Source organism: Haliotis cracherodii, unplaced genomic scaffold (genome assembly GCF_022045235.1).
Source record: "Haliotis cracherodii isolate W230 unplaced genomic scaffold, xgHalCrac1.p SCAF_39, whole genome shotgun sequence".
NCBI lineage: Eukaryota > Metazoa > Mollusca > Gastropoda > Lepetellida > Haliotidae > Haliotis > Haliotis cracherodii.
This window is the reverse complement of record NW_027266296.1, coordinates 26,202-51,092: the sequence shown is the minus strand read 5'-3', so window position 1 is coordinate 51,092 and position 24,891 is coordinate 26,202. Positions and strand designations below refer to the sequence as shown.

The following is a 24,891-nucleotide window of genomic DNA, read 5'->3' as shown; positions in this document are numbered from 1 at the left end:
TACTGTGTCTATCGGGTATTCATGTTAAACTGCGGCATGGTATCTCAGTGAGCTAGCACTATAAATTGGCATCAGTCCGGACTAGTACAAGCAGCCACACAAACACATACACGTGCATGCACGTCGCTATATAAGTGCAATAATCTTGGACGCGTCGTAAAACCCAATTTCACCTCACCTCACTTCGTAAATAGTGATTATTATAATCCAAGGTGATTACCAGTAAAAATAGATCAGGGAGTAAGTAAGGAACCAGTGAAGACATTGCATTCACATCATGCATAATGTATACATAATCTCGGTTCGGTTTTGCCTTGTTTACCTGTTTCCGCAACAGGTTTTTTCGATTATCAAACTTCGAGTCACCTGTGTCAACCGATGTAACCACATATTTGGCAAACAGGGTTGACTAGATTCAACCAGTATTGACCAAGCATAACCTTGGGCAGTATCCGAATTGAAACGTATAAAATGCAACCTTAGATGTAATCTAAATTGCACAACACAAGCCATATGTATTTCTATAACACAAAGCTGTGACAGGTTAACAAGTACTGACAAAGCTGTCTTTGCATCTGTTTTAGGGGGCACGGGCGGCCCAGTCGTCTAAAGCGCCGCGATTCGCTGTGCAGAGTTGCGTCTCTTGTGCACGCCAGAAACCTATGATTGTGGGTTCGAATCCCGTTTCGTCCCGATTATGTTTCTAGGTTTGTCAGCACCATACCCGTGCTCGTGGGTTTCACCGAAGTGGTAAACGTCTGAGACCTGCATCACTTCAGGCTTTCCTCCTGACACGTCGTGATATAACTGGAATACTGTTAAAAGCGGCGTTAAACCCAACTCACTCACTCAATTGTATCTGTTTTATTTAATACATGAAAAACGACAAGAAGGGTCAAAATAACGCGAAGTACATCAATCCTAGATGCAAAATCATCATCAAAGCTTCATTATTCATTCGAAACCGAAACAACCGAAATTTTATATTTAGATTTTAATGACACATCATCTTCCCGAGGCAAGGTAGTTAATTGACTTAGTCTAATTTCCATCCTTGTCGAACTAGGCTGGAATTATGTAGTTATATTATGGCTGGACTAACGAGTCTATGCATAGACCAATCAAAACGAATTTACGTCACTTGGAGGTTGCTAAGCGGAGTACCGCACCCCAAGGATTCAGTTGGTATGGGCAAACTAGGTCGACCCAAGTATGACGTAAATAAGCTAACATGTGCTAAGATTGGTCAACCAAGGTTAACTTGAGTTGTACGTTGGTCAACACGGGTTCATCTGGGTTTTGAAATCGAACGCAAGCACTGATTTGAAATACGAATATTATTATATTTGTACGATTTCACCGAGAGAGCACCGCCCCTTTCGTTGTATTAGTGAGATCCATTAACAATTGTTCAGAATATAAGATAGTACCATTAAATTTAAAAGTCAATGCCTTAGGGTTATTCCTGTCATATGAGTGAGTGAGTATGGCTTTACGCCGCTTTTAGTAATATTCCAGCATTGTACCCATGTCGGGAATCGAACCCGGGTCTTCGGCGTGACGAGCGAACGCTTTAACCACTTGGCTACCCGACCGCCCCTCCTGTCATATGAAGAGTTGAGTTATAATACAATATTATAACTGCGAACAAATCAGTTTAGACTGCCAACAGGTGTTTACGCACTGTGGGGACTACGGCAAAATACGGCAGCATCCAGAAACAGATGTTACACGATCCGCAAGGAATCATGATAGCAATCTATGTGCGAGATAGAACTTTGTTAGCTAGGAACCACTGTCCTAGGGCTTTAGCATCAGGAACCATTGTCCGAGGACATTACTTAGCTGGGACCATGTCCCGTGATATATGCATTAGGAACCATTGTCCTGTGACATTAGTGTCAGGTACCATTGTCCTGTGATATCAATGTCAGGAACTATTGTCCTGTGACATAAGTGTCAGGAACCATTGTCCTGTGATATTAGTGTCAGGAACCATTGTCCTGTGATATTAGTGTCAGGAAACATTGTCCTGTGATATTAGTGTCAGGAACCATTGTCCTTAGATATTAGTATGAGGGGCCATTGTCCTGTGACATTAGTGTCAGATACCATTGTCCTGTGTGATATTAGTGGCAGGAACCATATCCCGGGGACATAAGTGTCGGGAACCATTGTCCTGTGACATAAGTGTCAGGAACCATGATTGTTCTGTGACATTAGTGTCAGGAACCATTGTCCTGTGATATTAGTGTCAGGAACCATTGTCCTGTGATATTAGTGTCAGGAACCATTGTCCTGTGATATTAGTGTCAGGAACCATTGTCCTGTGACATTAGTGTCTGAAAACATTGTCCTGTGTGACATTAGTGTCAGGTACCATTGTTCTGTGACATTAGTGTCTGAAAACATTGTCCTGTGTGATATTAGTGTCAGGTACCATTGTCCTGTGACATTAGTGTCTGAAAACATTGTCCTGTGTGACATTAGTGTCAGGTACCATTGCCCGGGGATATAGGTGTCAGGAACAATTATTCTGTGACATTAGGATTAGGAAATGTCCTGTGACATTAGCATCAGGAACCACTGTCCCAAGACATTAGTTACCAGGAACCATTGTCCTAGGACAATAGAGCAGAGGAACCATTGTCCTAGGACTTTATTAACCAGGAACCATTATTCTTACAGAACTATGAGAACGTTTACAGTCGTCAAACAGCATTCTACGATTCGACACTAATACTCCGCGTGATGCTGCAAGCTAAATATTTCATCATATGTTACCAGAACTGTTGCACATACTGAGTGTCTGACGCCGCACTTAGCAATATTCCAGCTGTATGGCGGCGACCTGTAAATCATAATCAGCGTCAGCCAGACAACCCAGTGATTGATATTGTGAGCACGTATCACGCCATCGAGCCTGACCACCCGATCCATAAAGTCGTCCATCCGGAATCCCCACACGGTCCATGCTTACAGTGAGTGAGTGAGTATGGTTTTACGCCGCTTCTAGCAATATTCCAGCAATATCACAGCGGGGGTCACCAGAAATGGGCTTCACACATTGTACCCACGTCGGGAATCGAACCCGGGTCTTCGGCGTGACGAGCGAACACCTTAACCACTAGGCTACCCGACCGCCCCATTCATGCTTACATGTTACACCGTCAAGGAGTAAGCAAGTGTGTACTTGAGTTGATTTTTGCATCTCTTTGAGCAATATTTCAGCAACGGTATACCAGTAACGGGCTCAATATACTGAACCGATATGGGAAATCGAACACAGGTCTTTGGCATATCAAGTTAACGTTTTGACCACAAGGGCACTACAATTAAACCTAAAAGAAAAGCATCGCACATTAGATAAGGTAAACACTATATGTCTCACTAAATTGAGTATTGACTTGGTGCAGACAAACCAAGGATCACAACCTGAGCGAACTTTGGGTTCGATCCCACTAACGGATGAAACCATGCACAGTGAATTGCTTCAAAACTGAGTCACTGGTGTCACCTTGCGTCTTTGTTTTTAACAGAGTGAGTGTTGTTTTATGTCGCTTGTAACACTATTCAGAAGTATTACACAGGGGGACACGTAGAGTGTATTTATAAATATGAGAACTCAAGTGCAAATTGCAATCGCCCAAACACTATGCTATTTGGGGAATTATGTGTTTAATATACCAGTGAGATGCGTCAGCCTATGCCCCACCCATATTTCTACCTGCACGATTTGAAGAACGACCACACCTACCCGTGTGTCTCCAGATCGTGCAGTAGCGTGGTGCCACAGCTAAACATGGCTCCACCTTTCGTCGGGGGATATAAGAGAAAGAAAGGGGAACTTGGCAGGCATATGGCACTGTTTTACAACGGGAACAGTTTACCATTTGATCCATACCAACCACGTGGTTAGGCCAGCAGACGTGAATCAGAGAGTAAGCAGACGATTTCCTGTGGTTTCCCGCGCTAACGGGAATCTCATTTTGTTGGCAGCTAGTGAACAGCCAAGATGATGGCGTTGTGGCCAGTGGTTATTTTGGCGGGATTCTTCCCATTTCTCGAATCCAAGACCTTGACACAACTCGAGACAAACAATTTAAATCGCTTTCTGGGTGAAGTCGCTCGATGTGCTCGTGTACCGGCTATATCGATGTCCTTGGTGAGAGATGGACAAATTGTATACACGAATGGCTTTGGCACCTCCAACAAACAGAGGCAGGAATCGGCCTCCTCCAAGACAGTGTTCTGTCTAGGAGACATCACCCAGACTTTTACTGCAACACTTTTGGCAAAGCTGCTGGATGAACATCAAAAGTAAGTACACTCGAATCCCGTTATCTCGAATGTACTCTCGAACCTATTCTCCTCATTATATAAATACATATACTTTGCCCGCTTATCTCGAATTCGAGATTAAATAATACAGGGCTATCAATTGGTTATGTCGAGAATCCTAAAACTGTTTTGTTTATCTGTCGTCTAAATTCATTGAATATAGTAAAACCTTGTTAACTCGAAGTTGACATCGCATGTGTGACAAATGACGTGTCGCTACAATCGTAATAAAGTATATAGGCTAATATTGTCCAAAGAGTTCTATCAGGGCCATAGTGATATTGTCTTAAAGTTTCTGTCGAGTTAACGTTGTAACGCAACGTGTTTAAGTCAAGTTCGCATGGTAATTCAACTGCATGAAATTCCGTTTCAATGTTTCGTAAGTGCACACTGCCTCCGTGGTCTAGTGGATAGAGCGTCTGCCCAGAGAGCAGAAGGTTGCCCGATCCCCGACCAAGTCGTACCATAAGACGTTACAATAAAGTATTTGTTGTTACCCTGCCTGGCGCTCGAGACAAATGGGAATAGAACAATGACACATCGGCTCTGAGTCGATATTATGTGTGAGGTTTACACACACACACACACACACACACACACACACACACACACACACACGAACCATGAAACGCGAACCATAGAAACATACAGAGAAGTGTGTGCGTTAAGAAGAGATGTTTCCAATATCTACCACTTAATGACAAAACTAACAATCAGTCAAGTGCTACTGCATTCTCTTTATTCTTATCACGATATGCTGCAAGTGATTTCCAAACTGTACACTCTAATCCTGCACGAGACAAATGGTCATGGGTCTATGACGTCACATGTATGTTATACATGTATGTATACCAGTATGGTCGTTTGTGCGTCGAACCAATATAATATCTCTTGAATATGAGTAATTCTTCATACATTAACCACCATGTATGGTATTCGCGTTTCTTTTGTCTGTGAGTATATATATTTGTAGCGACAGAGCGTTTCTTTCCCAAATATGTCCATGCGGCACCGCCTGAACTAAATGTGACCTGTTTCACCTCAAAACTATTGTTGCTCTGGACATACTGTAGTTGTATATGCTTTTAGCTCACCTTACATGTAAACTAGCTCAATCATGTCGGTAAGTGACGTTTTGATAAATTTCCATGTACCCCATTTCAGCCGTGTACCACTAGACAAAATATGCCTGTCGTCATGGCAACAAATATTTGCCGATCTCTCCTTACAGCGAAACGACGTCGCTTAGTGTATATTAACATTGAGTTTGATGTACGTGTAACCTTGAGCTCACCTGGCAATACGGCGATAAACAAACGCTTCGCATGAAATCTCCTTTTATTTTTAAATTGTTGCAAATGATAAACATGGCGGTTGGATAAATTCGCTGTAGTTTATCCCTCACCACATTTTGACGTACTCTCAGTCTTGTGTACCCAGGGGAGCACGGGTGGCCCAGTCGTCTTAGGCGCCGCGATTCTCTGTGCAGAGTTGCGTCCCTTGGGCACGCCAGAAACCTATGAGTCTGGGTTCGAATCCCGGTAAGACCCGAGTATGTTTCTAGGTTTGACAGCACCATACCCGTCTGAGACCTGCATCACTTCGGGCTTTCCTCCCACATTAAGCTGACACGCCGTATTATAACTGGAATACTGTTAAAAGCGGCGTTAAATCCAACTCACTCACTTACTCACAGGTGGACCCAGAGCCAACATCGACGGCTAAACCTACAAATCACACAGCGGAACGGGTGATCCAATGGGATAAGCTATGGTACGCTGTGCTCAGTACCTTAAATGATAACACGATGTGCTGGTTGGGGTTCGAACCTGATAATGACATTTGACATTTTTGTCAGGACTATACCTGAGCTCGTGGGTTTTACCAAAGCGTTAAACGTCTTAAGGGATTTCTAAAACAATTTGGAATTAAAAACGTTATTTTTCGTATACAAATCCTACTCTTGGTGGGATGAATATGGACACGTACATTTTGTGTCATTTTACAAATTATGCTTATTTAGGAGTAAAATATCTTTATTATTTAACTTTAAAATGACATTCGACAGACACGTGTCTATAACGATGGCCATCTGGCGAAATGCGAGGCTTTGAATATGGCGCCCAAATGCAATAGCAAAAGTCGACATTCTGCCAGATCCATATCAACATGAAGCAAAACAGATGTAGGAAATAATTCAAAGTCCTCATGTCCAACATGTTTGCAAAGTGAAAAGAAACCATTGCGTGTACAGTTAAATATTTGAAACACTTAAATAAAGGCGGCAAAACCCTTACCTCTAATAACAACCACGAAATGAACACCAGGCAGCGAAGCGACCCCCTTATAAACAGTATGTGCGTCATACATGTATGTCACTGAATAAGAAAAGAGTTCTTGCTTAATTAATTTCTATGATCATAATAAACCTCTGCCAAAAGAAGATTGAATGATTATCAGATATTAACGATACCAGCTATTAACGAGTCAGAAAAACGACTGAATCTTTAAATAAAATACGTCAAGGCCTGAGAACAACCAGTCTCGATTTTGCACTATACTGTATAACGAGTTCAATGTATGCTAAATTTGACTGGATGTAGAACTGGTGTTTTTTGCGCCAACTCTTTATCAAATATAGGCCACCTGTCATTGACATATATGATGTGTTTTATATTTAAGATAAGGTAACGCCTGAGGGTACACGGTGACGAATGTAACTCATCAGGAAGTGTATGAACCTACACATTCTCATTGCTTATTTAAAATTGCTAAATACATCGCAAGACCGACCCGCGCTTGTTATGATAGTACGTTTCACAACAATCTTTATATTTAATTGGTCTTTTCGAACGCTGTGACAACGTGTGTCTTGAGATTCAACTGTTACAGATCCACAAACAAATCTGTATTTGGTGTCAGAATTGTTACAATATTTTATTTCCATAAAAAATATAATTCGGTAAGAATGAAAGCCTGACACGCACTTAAACCAATTTCAGTCTAAATGGTCGTTACCTAAGCTATAGACACCCCAGGACTACTGCAAGCTCTGATCCCTTAACCACAAAATTCATTACACATTTATTCCTTTGATATACTTTGGTAAAATCTGCAGATTCACAGACTGAAGATAGGGTGTGTAGCATACCTCATATGAATACCTTTGATCTGTAATCGGTCAATGATATCTAGCGTGGATCTGTTTTTCTTGCTAGGGTGTGAACAGAAGAGGGGCTCTGAGGTCGCGCACCTGTTGCAAATGACCTCTGACCTTTCATTGGTATGGCTTCGAAGGAATGTATTGTTATAACCTATTTTGGATCTCTATCAGCGTTTCAGGATGCCTGATATATTTGATGAATATATAAGCATCATCTCTTTGAATTGACAGGTTGCGGAAACAGGAAAACCGGGCAAAACTGAATTCAGTTTGATTTGTCGAAGCAACTTTACCGAGATTATGTATAAATTATAATTTATTATTAAAGATAATGTGAATTCAATCTCTTCACTGGTTCCTGACTTACTCGCTGATTTATTACCGGTAATCACCTCCGATTATATAATAACTATTTACGAAGTAAATTGCCTGGCAAAAGTAAGTTTGCACCCATGTTTGATGGTTGCTAAAAATGAAACAAACAAGAAATGGTTTTTTGTGGTTGCTGTATTTGATACGGGTGTCATAGTTGTGTTTTGAATCTTAAGTTTGTAAGTTTCTGCGAAGTTTTCAGTATAGTAATGTTTTGATGACGTTTGTATTTTTTTAGTCAAATCCAAATTTCAATTAACTTTCTTTTGCTCGGCAGTTTACTTTTTAAAACTATGTTACCGATATATCGTCAGTGAATAATGTTAAATTGTAATTAATCGATAGGTGTCAATACATTTTAGATCTTTCTGTGTTTTCAATTAAAGTATTACGGAGATACTAAATCGGCCTCTTCTCCATTCAAACCTATATCACGGAGACTGCACGAAGAGGTCTCCCTGCCTATACATGTATTATGAAAGCTAATATTTGAACATAGTTTACACCCACAGGCGATTATATCACGTCTTCCTACTTTACGAGAGGGGCATGTTTTTGTGATTTGTTTATTGGTAACCATGACAATTTAGGTGTATTCCACATGGACGTGGATCTTGAAGATCAGCTTGCCAACAATGCGTCAGTTTTGTGTTGTGCTAACAACTTCGTGTTGGGTAAGGCACTCCGACCTTTCACGATTCCTTATAAACATGATATTGTCACATTCTTCTACTGGAGCACCTCTCAGATAGACACGGGGGGAGGGGCTACTCTGTCGAGGGGTGAAGGCGTGTGGTAATGTGTGTGTGTGTTGGGGGTCCAATTAGGGGTGGGTCGAGGCGTGTCGTGATACGCGCGTGTGTATTGGGGTGTGTATGGGTGGGGTGGAGGGGGTCGGTTTTGGGATGAGTCATGGTATATCTGCGCTTGCGCGCGTGTGTTGGGGTGGGTGTGGTTGAAGGGGTCGTGTTTTTGGTGGGGTGATGGGTTGCGGTTGGGGTGGGGTGGTTGAGAGTGAGTGAAAGTGTATTGTGATACGCTTGCGGGGATGGGGTGGGGGCGTTGTCGACGCATAGATGCTTCTAGTACTAAAATCCCTCAGTGAACAATAACACTGCCAAGTCAGCACATGTTTTCTGGCATGTTAAACAAAGTGGCGCTTGCCAAGGTCATGCTAACCACCAAACGTTGCATCAACAGTGTCGTACTTTTTTACAAACGGTATTATGATAGAAATCTCCGAATTGCGTAAATATACAGAATCGCCATACCTCTACATCTTTCCAACTGAAAAGCCCGTGTCGAGTCCCTGTTTTAGGATCATACTTGCAATGCCAGATACGCCGACTGATTCACGAGTATGTGGTCGACATTCCACTTACGAGTAGATTCCAGACATGTGCTTTGTTTGTTTGTTTGTTTGTTGTTTAAAGCCACACTCAGCAAATGTTTCAGCTATATGACGGCGGTCTGTAAATAATCGAGCCTGTACCAGACAATCCAGTGATTGACATCATGAGCATAGATCAATGCAATTGGGATATGATGACATGCATCAACCAAGTCAGCGAGCCTGACCCTTCAACAGGCATGGGTAGCTGAAGACCTATTCTATCCCAGATCCGGGGCCAGTGATGGTAATGAGTGATGTGATATTATAATAGTGAAGTTTGATGTAGAGCTAAACCTTGAGAGGCTTGCTTAATTTTCCTTTTGGGTGCCTTCCTCCCAATGGTTTACAAGGTTGCAGGGCTACATACTTTCAATGTCTACACTTAATATACAGTATAGTATGAGGTGAAGAAGACAATGCTTGAAGGTATACAGCACCAGCCTTCGTCAAATGGCAGTTGGGATACGATGACATGCATGTACCCAGTCACGCCTCTTACGACAAGCATGGGACCTATTCTATAAGTCTGGAAGGTAATTTAAGGTACCGACGTTTACTACAATATCTGAAAAACTATCGGACCTACTCCAGTCAAAGTTGGTATGAGATTATTAAACAGTCATACATAACTGGATATTACATTTAAAGACAATCGGTGTATGAATAAAAAAATCTGTCTATTTAGCTATCACTATATTTCATCAACAACCAGACCTGTTCGTCACGGGTGGAACGAGCATTCACTGAAACAGCCATCTGCATAATGCTACCCCTGCGTCACAGGGCCATATGACACAGTTGAACCAATCAACTCAACTCGAAAGAGAGCACGGGAATCACGCACGTTGAAACGCCCAACGCAAACACGGTATTCGTGCGTGCGTGATTCACGGGTACCTTAAATTACCTTCCAGGCTTTTATAGCCCGGAATGTTCACGGGTGTCCGGACGTATACAATGCACATAGACTCAGCTTTATACGTCGTTTGGGTAATGGCGGACTGCCCATTGAAAACAATTAAAAAACAACAACTTAATCAACAGTATGTTATCGATTTCTGACATTGGCCACTGATTTGTCTTACAAGGACGTACACTCACTCACTCAGTATGTGTAGAGCAACTTGCCAAATTCCTTCGTCCGTCTCGCCCCATGTGAAACTGGATCTCAGTCTGATTACTATGAACGCCCTACAGGTATAAGCCTTTACAAATGCCGCACACCTTGCCCCATCTGTCGTGGAAACTAATGCACGTATTGTGTTCCTCAAGCGATGTGTCGCTGCAGGTTATGCGTTCATTCATCACAGTGGAGGCCTGGGTTCAAATGCAAGATTGGAACACTGAGGGAAGCCGATTAAAACGCCAATGTGATATACCTGTAAATAATATAAACCTGATATATAAGCAGAGAGCATCTGGATCTTTACTCACTCAGTATGTGCATGAGTGAGTGTTGTGTAACGCCGCAGTCAGCAGTATTCCAGCTATATTCATGTGGCCTGTAAATAATCGAGTCTAGACAAGCAAACCAGAGACTGATAAAATGAGCAAGGATCCACGCCATGGGGAGCGATGACAAGCAGACAAGGGCTGATCATCGGATACAATATAACCGCATCTTCACATTCATCAAAAGGAAATCGATTTTATCTGTTTTCAATCTAAGACTATGCGTTGTTGTTTTTCTTGTTTAAAGCTGTGCTCAACAATATTCAAGCTATGTGACGTCGTTTTCTAAATAAGTCTGGCCAGACAAACCCGTGATTGATATTATGAGAATCGTCACACGCAATCGTACTTAGTCGGCAATCTATTTAGAAACCTTTTACTACCAGCACAGATTGCTGGGAGCCTTTCTTACCCGGAATCCCCAAGGGATCTGTCGATGCCGAAGGAGAGGGAAGTATCCATCACTGGTTGAGTTCCGGGTGCACTGCGCGAAATGACGTGAATGATATCAATATTAATGTCATCTGGTACAAATAGTTCATCCCGATTATTCAATTATACGCTGTAAATAAACTGCTTTGTCAAAGTAAACCGTTGTTTCATCGGTTGATGACGTCTTGATTGACACCCTACCTTTATGTGTGATAAGCGCTTGGATTTTAAGAATTAAACATTTTAGTTGCATCGTCATTTCACCCCACCCCCCACCTCCCAACCCCAACCCCACCTTTACACACGCATACACACACGCAAACGCACACACATACACACACGCAAACGCACACACATACACGCGCGCACGCACTACGCACACATACCACACACACACACACACACACACACACACACACACACACACATACACTTAATGTTAGTATTTCATATAAACTATACTAACGGTTGTGGTTTTGCATAGTTTCGGAGAGATTAATTCCCTCACCGCTCCTCAACATTTCGGAATTGACCACCAACAAGCAACCACCTGACCCTACTCTCTATGACATTCCTTCTTACGAGTCTGATTTACTCTCTTGATAAACAGATTACGAAACATCTCAAACGAACACGGTATTTTTCGCCCAATCTCCGGAATCGGGAAATATTGACTTCATTATACAGTGAAACACCATTAATACACACGGTATTGTCTGGATTAACCAATTTCCGGATTAACGAATCATTGGTATGGTTAATATCACTTTGTATACATGTAACCGTTCCGGAGTGTAGTCGGCTGGATTAACGGGGTCCGTACTAACGAGGTTACACTATATGTCGATATAAGAAAGGGTAACTTTCACATTTAGTAGCAGAAAACTAACCAAATGCATTATCAAAACTATGACGCTCTGAAGTATTGGCACATCGTGGGTCCATTATCAAATTAAAAAATGTCGATTGATGAGGATGATTGTTATTCTATCTTGACAGGGACTACTTTCTTCCTAATCGCTAACTACAGACCGTGAGGTGGTCACGTTTTTCAAGATACACTACCAGTCCAGAAGCGTTGCCTATATCCTGTAATTAACGTAATTAGATCCCCGAGGTAGTGATCGTGTCAAGCCTTTGAGCACCACGTGGGTGTTTAAAGGACATGGAGTCAAATAACATTCTCTCTAAACAGAATGTCACGGATCTGTAGAATATGAACGCTTCCCTACAAGAGGGATCAGGATTGTACTCTCACAGAGACATCAGTCAATGTTACAATCACGTTAGCCTTTTACAGAGATTCTTGTTCTATTTCCATTTTATCTATTTAACGGCTATTTTGCCTTTTACACGCAATGAAATTTGTTTCGTCAGATGATCGAGACTGATTATTCTCTAACGGTGACGTTTCATATTTTAGAACCAAAAAATGTTTTTGTCATATTTACATTTAAATTTTTTGGTAAGGAAACAAATATTGTTGTACAAACGAACGCATTAGCTTTTCGAAGTAAACTTGTTTAATTTTGACAAGTATTGTTGTATTGACCATACCGTGAACCTTTTTTTATTCAAGTACCGTATTCGACATAATAAGCGCCCACGGCGATATTTGCTAATATATTGGCTAGTGAACAATCCCAATTAGCACCCCTTCCGATTGATCAATGTACACAAGACTTATTTATTCGCGTATAATACGCACTCGTGTGTTATATGCACCCTTAATTATGGGCAGTTATATTCTGGAAAAATATATCTGTCGTATATTTAACAGGCTGTCAGCATAAACCACGCTGCCGCTAAACAAAGATCTGAGGACATCCCATTACGGGTCACGTCAGAACGACCTTTCATCCGACCAATCAAAGCGTCGCTTACCAGATCATGAAAGTGACAGTCGGAATGTGTTTTCTAATCATGCAACCTCGAAAACGTTAACAGGGTGTATTCCGAACGACAAGTGCGGACCGTACGACTGATTCCGTCAAAATTATCGTCTTTCTTTTGCTTCCGTGGGATGAACATTTGAGCAGAGGAGGCGTTGCACAGTATGCAGGAGGCACTGCCATACAATCTAATCCATATATTAGACATTTCGGAATGTTCGTATGTTCAGTTTTCAAATTTTTAATCGAGAACTGTGTCAACATATTCTTCAAGCGTAGTCTGAAATAGAAGTCGCCAGGTTGAAATTTGTGGTTGGGTATGTGATACTAAGGGGTAGGACTTCCATGCCAGCCAGAATGTCACTGTTATTGTCCATGGAAGGATCAATGGCCAGTACCACCGAGACAACATGGCTGTGCATTTGCTGGTCCACGTTTTGTCTTCCAAACTGATAACGCTTGTGCCAACCTTGCGCGTATCGTAACTCAATACCTCCAGCAGCAAAACATCACCAGAATGCAATGGTCAGCCGCCACCTCACAAGGAGCACGTCTGGGACATGAGTGAGTCAGTCAGTTGGGTTTAGCGCCGCTTTTAACAGTATTCCAGTTATATCACGGCGTGTCAGCTTAATGTGGGAGGAAATCCCGAAGTGATGCAGGTATCAGCCGTTTACCACATCGGTGAAACCCACGAGCACAGGTATGGTGCAGATAAACCTAGAAACATAATCGGGGCGAACCGGGATTCGAACCCACATTCATAGGTTTCTGGCGTGACCAAGGCAGGCAACTCTGCACAGCGAATCGCGGCGCCTTAGACGACTGGGCCACCCGTGCCCCTCTGGGATGGGGAGGTGCGCACGCCAACGTCACAGACCACCCGCTACTTAGCCGAACTGGGCCAGACGCTGGAAGAGGAATGGACAAAACCTCCTCAAATTGTCATTGGGAAATTGATCAAATCATGCCACGACGAATAAACGAATGTTTAACCAATTTGGGGGTATGGCTCAACATTGATGAAGTCATCTCAAACGTTGACTGTTTCACAACACACCCATATCGTCCTTCGTGGTTGTTAGCACCCATTCTTGCTTGTCACATAGCCAACATTCTGCTGATTGTCACGTTACACCTAGTCCTTTTTCTTATCCATACGGGGGCACGGGTGGCCCGGTCGTCTAAGGCGCCGCGATTCGCTGTGCAGAGTTGCGTCCCTTGGGCACGCCAGAAACCTATGATTGTGGGTTCGAATCCCGGTTCGCCCCGATTATGTTTCTAGGTTTGTCAGCACCATACCCGTGCTCGTGGGTTTCACTGAAGTGGTAAACGTCTGAGACCTGCATCACTTCAGGCTTTCCTCCCACATTAAGCTGACACGCCGTGATATAACTGGAATAATGTTAAAAGCGGCGTTAAACCCAACTCACTCACTCACTCACTCACTCTTATCCATACCCACCATCACTCGATACCTCGATATATTCTGTGATCATCTGCTACTTTCGAATATCCCTCACCTTTTTTGGACTGTATGTTTACAAACATATAAGATTTTTAAAAGAAAGTCTTTTTGGCAAGGACACAAAGGAGTCACTTCTTGGTCTCCCCTGAACAGCAAGAACTAGTGTGTTAGTGGCCACACTGTGTAGTCTGTATATACTCTCGAGTACTCTAAAGCACACATGTTGTAATGTCAAGTAATTCCATCTCCCTTATGATGGTAACCATGTTTTATTTTATTACTGTTTTTTTATGGTTTTGTTGCTGTTGCATAATGAATATAGCTTCCCAAGGGGCCCGACTTATTGTTTGAAACAATATCGTGAATCAGTCGTTTCCCCAATACGCCCTTAGTGACTCAACCTGCGACAGTCTGATCCTGCGCACTGACCTGCTCTTAAAACAATAAGCTCCTCGTGACGTTTTACGGAAGCTGTTTAGAAGGAACGAATTCCTAAAAGACTTCCTAAAACAAAGGCCAAAAGTTATGGCAGGGCTACCTTTGGTGAGACGCGAGGATTCATTAATGGTTAAAACCTGGCCGAAATATGGTTTAGTTTGTTCATCCTACATCAGTTACCTCCCTTGGAGTTAGTTATACTGCACTGGAGATAGTTTTTTCTGTAGTGGAGAGAGTATTCAGAATGTGGATGTGTCCCATCTGTCTGCGATTGGGTGAACAGCTTCGTGTTTTGGCGGGAAAGGTCAACACCCATATTGGTGCCAAGTTACACTTTCTGTTTTGCGGTGAGCAGGGCGTACAAACCACACGTGTTTTTCGTACATAGTCGAAATATATAAATATATTTGCGTGAGTTATCGCTAAAATTAGTATATCAATTTATTATCCATGATGTTCAAAACATCATATATAATGCCAACTATTACGTGTAAGAAGGAGTTCACACGCCCTATGGCGCTGTTTACCAAATCTGTTTATATGACAATATAACTTGCTCAAGCCCATGAACAGTGATGCAATACTTGCAATGCGTCAAACATGTCAGTGTTGCGTCATGGTGACGCTGTGTTTTTGTTTCTGTCATGTAGAGTTCAAAGACAAATACACCTGCTTCTAATTGTGCATCTAGTACCACTATTACTACCACTACGACGACGAATATTTCTGCTACTACTACTACTACTACTACTACTACTACTAGCAATACCACTATTTTTGCTACTTCAACCACTATTACTACTTCTACGACGAACATTATTGCTGCTACTACTACCACTATTTCTACTGTTACCACTATTACTACTGCTGCTACCGCTACTACTACTTCTGCTGCTACTACTACTACTACTACTACTACTACTACCAATAATGCTACTGCTACTATTACGAGGAAGGGGATGGGAAGAAGAGGGGGAAGGAGGAAGTGGAGGGGGGGGGGGGGATTGTGTACCCCGTTAGTAGTAGACAGACATTTCTTGTAACATGTTTATTTAAACTGTCACTGAACGTCAACAACTCTCGTTTTAGTAATACCCATTAACACGTCCTGATTACAGCTTCACATGGGACACACCTGTCCAGGAGATCCTCGGTGCGGCCATCAACTTCGGCGACCGCTACCGCAACGACTACCTCAGCCTGAGAGACATCGTCTCCATGAGGACCGGCCTCAGCAACATGGACGCCGTGGTCCTCACCAACGCCATGGAACGAAGTCGTCTCATCTCGTGAGTACAACTTACCTCCCCTGCCCGATGCTTTGTTTATTATATTTTTAAAATGTTTGTTTTTAGTATTTTGCAAAGTTGCTAGTCTTGCACTGCGGAAAACTTTAATAGGTATCTTCATAATTATGAATTAAGTATTCGAAAAAAATGTTGACAGAGAGAAATGTATTGTGTGAAGAAAGATGAGAGAATGTATTTTTTGGAATAAATAAATAAAATTAATTTGTAATCAAATAATAAGAAAAACATTTATTGTTTATACGGTTGGTCTACGTCTACGTTCCCAGCCATATCAGTGCGACCTATAAAGTTAATCATGATCAATGTCCCATGCAGTGCGATGACACGCAATCAGCCTGACAGAGCCTGGCCACTTTATTAACAGTATGTTTTGCAAAACCAAAAACAACTTTGTTCACAGTTTGTTTTCAAAAACCAACAACAACTTTATTCACAGTTTAATCGGCTCTAAGAAAATCAGGGGTACCGGGGACCTGTTCCGAACCACTGAGAACTAAACACAATGGTTGTAGACTGTGGTTAGACATTTTCTGGTAACCGCCTTGGTAAGCTAACTTTAACCTGACTCACTCAATGGTTATCGGGCTGTGATGGTTTGGATTGACGCTCATGCTATCGCCCACTAGTGATCCCAAGTGTCACCTCAGAACATACTCTTTAGCGTCACGCCGTACTACAAGACCACACAGCTTGTGCTCGAGGGTATAAGGCAAATGGCCATACCCAATATAATACTGATTAAATAAATAATATATATTTGAATAATGAAAACGAATTTCGGCAATTCCATAAATTATTATCTTGTTGATTCACTGCACATGATTTTACTTATCACTGCATTGACATAAAGAACATAATTGCGCTTACCCTTGGGGTAATGTTGAACAATATTTCCTTTACAATCTCGTCACTTAATTCTTTCTACAAATATGAGTGAGTATGGTTATACACCCCTTGTAGTATTTTCCAGTTAATGACCAGTGGCGTTCAGCCGTCCTCAACACACGCAGTTGTCAATTGTGCCATCTTGCTAATTCAAAGGCGTATCAACATTTGTAGCATCTACAGTTACCCTTTCAGTATTATCATTCAAATATGTCACTTGCCCTTGCTTCTGTAGATGACGTATTTGCATGTCATGCAAATGTATGGATCTTGATTTCATTGGTTGAATTTCAACCAATCAAAATTCCTAAAGCGTACCCGGAAGTACACGTATATCGTATTACTATAGTGCTGTATATATAGACGGTAATACATCTCGTGCAGCGACCTCTTTCCCTGGGAACAAGCTTTTAAGCCTGTTTCTAACGGGTCATAAGTCATAAGATATGTTCTACTTGTACAACGGGGTACGAGAGGCACAGTCCTCGTTGTGCAATGTTTGACGTGGCAGGAAGCTATTATCACAGAGACAATATACCGATATGATCTCTGATCCCCATTATGTTTCTAGGTTTGTCGCCGCCATACCCACGCTCATCAAAACGGTAAACGTCTGAGACCTGCATAACGTCAGGCTTTCCTCCACATAAAGCAGACACGCGGTGATATACTTAACCGAAATACAGTTTAGACCAAACCCCCTCGACTCGTGAAGATCCGGGGACGAATAGGTGTTCAGCAACCCATGCTTGCCGTAAAAGGCGACTATGCTTGTCGTAAAAGGCGACTAACGGGATCGGGTGGTCAGGCTCGCTGACTTGGTTGATGCATGTCATCGGTCCCAGTTGCGTGGATCGATGCCCATGACATTAATCACTGGATTGTCTGGTCCAGACTCGATTATTTACAGACCGCCGTCATATAGCTGGAGTGCGGCGTAGAACATCAATCCAACCAACCAACCAAACTCCCTCAATCCATTATATAAATATAAGCATCCGTTATATTGTTACCAAATCCTGGTTCTAAACTGATGTGAGAGAATGGTGTTTAACGCCGCACATAGTTCATATATCGCCGGTGCATGTTAATAATTGAGTCTAAGCCAAGGAATCCAGTGTCTGAAAGTATGATCATCATGAACAGGTATATGGAGGACGTATTTAAATTCTTGAAAATTCAACCTATAAAACAGACAGAGCCTATTTTGTGTCTGTACCCCTACGGCCAGAACAAACCAATCAGCTTCTTAACACCTTGTACTATGTTGTACTGACTGATTGTATTGATTTATTTACCGGAAGAGTGCTTCTGTTGTTGGACATGTACACAAACCACACCACATGCTGCTGCGGCAGCTGATACTTCAATTATGTGTGCTGGCGTTATCCTCACACAGAGAACAAGATATAATCTGTTTACCTCCCTGTTTGTTGATCAAGTACAAAACAGCTTGTACCTGTAAAGATCCGGGTTAGAATTGGTCTTCAGTAAAATCATGCTTGTCGTAAGGGGAGACTAACGGGTTGTCAGGCTCATGTAATGGTGCACCCAACGTTTTCTTTGTCGGTTGACCTGTGAAGATCCGGGGTAGAATAGGTCCTCAGCACCCCATGCGTGCCGTAAAAGGCGACTATGCCTGTAGTAAGAGGCAAGGAACGGGATCGGGTGGTCAGGTTTGCTGACTTGGTTGATGCATGTTATCGTATCCCAGTTGTTTAGATCGATGCTCACGATATCAATCACTGGATTGTCTTGTTCATACTCGATTATTTACAGACCGCTGGAACAGCTGGAATATTGCCGGGTACAGCGTTAAACAACAAACAAACAAACAAACACAAACAAGTCGTCACGACATCTACAAACCAGCCAACACGTCGGCTTAAAAAAAGTCCTGTTCCCTGCTTTTTCTTTTTGTACTACAACGGACACGGGTGGCTCAGTCGTCTAAGACGCCGCTATTTCATTCAGGGTTGCTTCCCTTGAGCACACCAGGCTCCTAGGATCGTAGGTTCCAGGTTTGCCCGACCATACCCATGCTCGTAGGTTTCACCGGAGTGGTAATCGTCTGAGACCTGCTTCACTTCGGGCTTTCCTCCTACATAAAGCTGACACGTCGTGATATAACTGGAATACTGTTCAAAGCGGCGTTAAACCCAACTCACTCACTCACTCATCCCATGATCTGCTAGATTGCAATAACTGTTTTATAATTCAGCCGTCCTCAAAACATGCATTTGTCAATTGTGCAAATCTTGATAGTTCAAAGGCATATAACGTTGTGTCATTCTCATTCATTCACTCACATCATCCCTGTCAGCACTTCTTTACTTCCAGCAATCTGAGGTTCGCCCCCAAGGTGGCCACGTTCCGGGAAAAGTACGTCTACAACAACCTGCTGTTCGCTGTGGCCGAAGAGGTGACCCGCAGCTTGGGACAGGACACGTGGTACAAGCTGGTGCAGGACCACCTTCTTGCCCCGCTCAGCATGACGGACACGTTCTTCATCACCAGTGATGCCAAGAAGCAGGAGAACCTGGCACAGCCAGTCATGAGCTACAACGGAGTCCCTATGCCTATCCCAATGGAAGCTATGAAGTGAGTAGAGACACGTTATCACCTTGCTTTGGGTTGTACACTACTAATCAAAACTAAGGTTCCCTTGAAAGCGATCAGGGTGAGGAAGGTGATCGCCATTCTATCGGGATCCGATCGGGATTTCCGGCGACGCGATCCTGACATTCAATCCAACACGGGTCGCTCTAGGGACGCGACAGGATACTTTCATCGCTTTGAGATCGCTATATGAAAACGATATGATCTCGATAAGAACCCGACAGAACGGAGAACATAACACAACTCGATCCCGACCCGATCACGTTGAGAAAGACGTTCGATAATAATCGCGTTAAGATCAAGACAGGGTATATACAGGATCCCGTTGAGGTAGCGACAATAAACCTACAGGATCGACTTAGGCTCCCTACAGGATACCTATAGGATTGCGTTAAGATCCCAACAAGATACATTTTGGGATCACGTAAAGATCCCGACAGGATGGCGATAAGATACCTGTGGGATCGCGTCAAGATCACAAGAGCATCGCGACAACATACCTAGAGGATCGCGTTAAGATCCTGACAAGATCGCGACAACAAACCTGTAAGGATCGCGTTATGATGAATACAGGATCGCGACAACATACCTAGAGGATCGCGTTAAGATCCCGACAAGAGCGCGACAACAAACCTGTAAGGATCGCGTTAAGATCCCGACAAAATCACGACAACATACCTCTAAGGATCGTGTTATGATGAATACAGGATCGCGACAACATACCTAGAGGATCGCGTTAAGATCCCGACAAGATCGCAACAACATACCTGTAAGGATCGCGTTAAAATCCCGACAAAATCACGACAACATACCCATAAGGATCGCGTTATGATGAATACAGGATCGCGACAACGTACCTCTTAGGATGGCGTTATGATGAATACAGGATCGCGACAACATACCTCTGAGGATCGCGTTATGATGAATACAGGGTCGCGACAACATACCTCTAAGGATCGCGTTATGATGAATACAGGATCGCGACAACATACCTCTAAGGATGGCGTTATGATGAATACAGGATCGCGACAACATACCTCTGAGGATCGTGTTATGATGAATACAGGATCGCGACAACATACCTCTAAGGATCGCGTTATGATGAATACAGGATCGCGACAACATACCTATAAGGACCGCGTTATGATGAATACAGGACCGTGAAGGGATCACGACAGTATATCATCAGGTACAATGTATAGATCGCCTTCGGATCCCGATCTGGTCGCAACCGTTTCGCAATCGAAGGGATTTAGTTTTGCAGCGTAGTGTAACACAGATGAACAGTGTGACAAAAATATCCGCATGGTATCCATGGACACATGTGTGCATTGAGAGCTGATTCCCAATGATAAGAAAACACGTGTTTACTGATAGACCAGTAGCTGTTGCTGTTTTGCGCAATCCCTTGAATAATACTCGGAAGAGTGTAACATGTGTGATGTGTTGTGATAACTGTTATAGTAACAGTGACATACAACTTACTGGTTTTCGTGGCGAATAGCTGCAACACTGCTGATACGAATCTGTTTGTTGGTCATGGTTATGTTTGTTTGTTTGTTTGTTGTTTAACGCCGCACCCAGCAATATTCCAGCTATGTGACGGCAGTCTGGAAATAATAGAGTCCGGGCCAGACAATCCAGTGACTGAGCATGAGCATCAATCTACGCATTTGGGATACGATGGCATGAATCAACCAAGTTATCAAGCCGACCACCCGATCCAGTTAGTCTGTGCAACCAGAATGCGTGGTTGTCAGAATACACTTCTCAGAATACACTACTGCTACAACGGGCCCCACTTGTACTAAGCGATCTTAGTGCTATAGCTATTGTCAGTCTGTGTGAAAAACTTAGTACACCTATTACAATAGTCTTAGCACGGAGATCAATTTGTTCAATTGGGGACGCCTCCGTGGTCTAGTGGTAGAGCGTCCGCCCGGAGAGCGGTTCGATCTCCGGCCGCGTCATACCAAAAGCAGTAAAAAATAGTACTTGTTGTTAGCCTGCCTGGCGCTCGGCATTAAGGGGCTAAAACAGGGACTGGTCGGCTCAGAGTCGGAGTCGGAGTATACTGTGTCTGAGTGGGGTATTCATGTTCAACAGCGGCATGTTATCTCAGTGTGCTAGCACCATAAACTCGACAGCAGCCACACACACACACACACACACACTCGCGCTTCATGAGTGCAATAATCTTGATCGCGACGTTAAGCACCATGACGCCTACCATTAACTCACCTCACCTCACCTCACCTCACCTCACCTTGTGCAATTGGTCCCTGGTCACAAGTCAGACTATTGTTTTCCGCATTTCCACCAAGATATAGATTAAGATGAAGGTGGACGCCACTAAGTGTTTTTAATATTCTTTTCAAACAGAGGTCAAGAAATCATAGCCGCAGGATCCTCCATTTGTTCGACCGCAGACGACATGGGCAAATGGCTTCGGTTCAACCTGAACAAGGGTGGAACACAAGATGGCGGCCAGCTCCTTCCCAGAGAAGCCCTGGCCGAGTTGTTCCAGGGGCAGACTACGCGATCTGATGAAGGGAACGCCAGGGTGGAGGGCTTCAGCCAGCCAGACGTTCAAGTGTCTTACACAAGAGAGGCCAACACCCTGGGCTGGATCAAAGGACACTATCGGGGTAAGTGAGGGGGTATGGTTTTACGCCGCGTTTAGTATTATTCCAGCAACATCAACAGGGGACACCACGAATGGGCTTCAAGCATTGTACCAATGTATGGAATCGAACCCGGGCCTTCGGCGCGACAAAGGAAACTTTTAACCATTTGGTTGACCCACTGCCCAAAGTAATGATCGTTCCGCTCTGATATAATCAAAATCTGTCCCAAAGATATAAACATACAAAATTAATAGTATACACTTACTTTTTAATGACATGAATCACATTGTGACGATCCGGGTTAGAATAGGTCTTCCAAAGTCCGGCATACCTTATGGATTCAAGTACCATTTTCTATTTTTTTCCGTAAAAGGCGACTATGCTTCTCGTAAGAGGCGACTTACGGGATCGTGTGGTCAGGCTCGTTGACTTGGTTAATGCATCTCATCGTATCCCAACTGCGCGGATCGATGCTCAAGATGTCAATCTCTGGATTGTTTGGGAGAGACTCGTTTTTTACAGACCGCCGTCATATACCTGGACTATTGCTGAATGCACTGTTGAACAATAAACAAACAAACATTGTCTTTTGCAGGCTACTCTGTACTCTCCCAAGACGGGTCCCTCCCCGGGTATGAGAGTCTTACTAGCTTCATCCCCGACCGTGACGTGGGCATCTTCACAGCCTTCACAGGAGACAACGGCCCCAAAGCCTTTGCCGCTAAGACACTGATGAACACCTATGGTTTGGACATGCTGATACACGGCCAGCCAGCCTTCCACCTCAAAGACTTCTGCCAGACCCTTGATGCCATGTTCACCATTGTCGTAAAGAACGACCCGTATGTGAACCGAGACATCAAACAAGCCTCCGAATCGAAACGTCCTCTGGAAGACTACCAAGCATTCTATCGGAACTTGGCCTTCGGGGATATCCGGGTCTGGGTGAACGAATCATCCCTGTATCTGAAATACGGTGAGTTTGGAGAGTTCAACCTGCGTCCAACGGAACAAGAGAATGTTTTTAGGATGGAGGCAATGCCCGGAGAGCTTTGGTATACCACCCACGTTGATATTCTTCGAAGAAAGCCTTACTATGCTTACTTTGACACAACTCCTTACAGCGATGACCATATCGAGGTGGTAAAGATCCCTCACTTTGACAGGGACACTGATCCAGTGTTTAGTCGGCGGATACGAATCCCACCTCCATACGACGAGGTGCGAGAAGTTTGTGGGTCGGGCAGCAAGGTCGCTGTATCTTGGACCATTGTTGTTTTAATGATGGTGATGGTGTTGCGGTGATGAAACTCGATCGAGTTGTACTAAGCAAATCTTAAACTCTAAAAGATTTCACATCGGTAAAATGAAGTTAACTGTATGCATCGTTTTATTTGGATTTTTTATTTCTAATTATTTTTACTAAATATCATCAAAAGCCAGACTTTAACATATGGAAACTACTATATAAAATCGTTGTCTTTGATAATAAGACACCAGAAGTTTATATTTTCAGGAAAACATCCCAGTCATTGAGGATGGCATCCAGCTGATTTTTTAAAAAAAGATTTGCTTTTGCAGTTTATTTTGTATATTTTGCATGTTATTGTAAACTGTTTTTGAGTTGTGTGTCCCTTAAGAATATGCTTCCAGTGTTTTCAAAACAAATTCACATCATATAAATTATTACATTACGACTATAGGTGTCACGTGACATTGCTCCCGAGTTATGATTGGATATGTCCATGACCTAATTGGTGATGCAGTCACGTGGCACATTGTCTGTTCCAAGTATGGCAAGTGTAAATATCAAAGTCTTAAAGACATATTTGAACATCATCTGGAAGGATATAGATTATTTATTTCAGCGTATTTAAAATTACATTTAGCGAGTTGTGTAATTAGTTCGACATTAGACCAAATGTTACATATCAAATTCGGACTTAATGCTATATAGTCTTTCAATGTACATACAGTTTTCAAATATTTGAGTGTAAAAAAAACTTTTAATCGATTTTCGCATCTTCCGTAAACGAAGGTGAGACCTGTTTGATTGCAATAGGGTAAAATTGTATACATCTATATCATAGTAAACAGTAGGGAAATGTTTAGTTCGGCGATGCAGATAGTATTTGCAACTGACCTGTCGTAATGTATAGTTAAAATTGTTTGAAATAAATACATGTTTGTTGTCAGTTGTTTGTTGGTTTGTTAGATGTAAGCCAGTACTACGGAAGCCTTTTAGGGCCATTTGTTTTGGTTTTTTTCTTGAAATTTCACGTTAGTATCTTGAAATTTCTAGAACATAAACAAATGGTCCTAAAAGGCTACCGTACTATGGAAAACCTATAGTGCTGCAACCCTGTAAAGTTTGATTAAGGTTACAACATTCACGGCCATAGTAAAGTTGTCGGAATGGTTTATGGCAGAGATGTCCAAATTTGACACATCAGTGACAGAAATGTCTGATGCAGTTCCCGATTTCGACCTGTACCATAT

General features: G+C 42.8%; 1 protein-coding gene across 1 annotated transcript; it reads left to right on the top strand.

Moving 5' to 3' along the window:
* Positions 1-3,747: 3,747 nt before the first annotated feature.
* LOC139478129 (uncharacterized) lies at positions 3,748-24,561 on the top strand. The gene is made up of 5 exons (XM_071260454.1): positions 3,748-4,320; positions 16,070-16,240; positions 19,487-19,747; positions 22,148-22,413; positions 22,988-24,561. Exons 1-5 carry the CDS (start codon positions 4,016-4,018, stop codon positions 23,695-23,697), a joined length of 1,713 nt encoding a protein of 570 aa, XP_071116555.1. The 5' UTR covers positions 3,748-4,015; the 3' UTR covers positions 23,698-24,561.
* Positions 24,562-24,891: the final 330 nt, after the last annotated feature.

What these genes read in the sequence shown, in the direction of transcription:
- LOC139478129 (XM_071260454.1), top strand. Translation starts at nt 4,016, where the DNA reads ATGATGGCGTTGTGGCCAGTGGTTATTTTGGCGGGATTCTTCCCATTT. An exon ending in GAACGAAGTCGTCTCATCTC is followed by an intron (nt 16,241 to 19,486) that starts GTGAGTACAACT and finishes CTTTACTTCCAG; the next exon opens with CAATCTGAGGTTCGCCCCCA. An exon ending in ATCCCAATGGAAGCTATGAA is followed by an intron (nt 19,748 to 22,147) that starts GTGAGTAGAGAC and finishes CTTTTCAAACAG; the next exon opens with AGGTCAAGAAATCATAGCCG.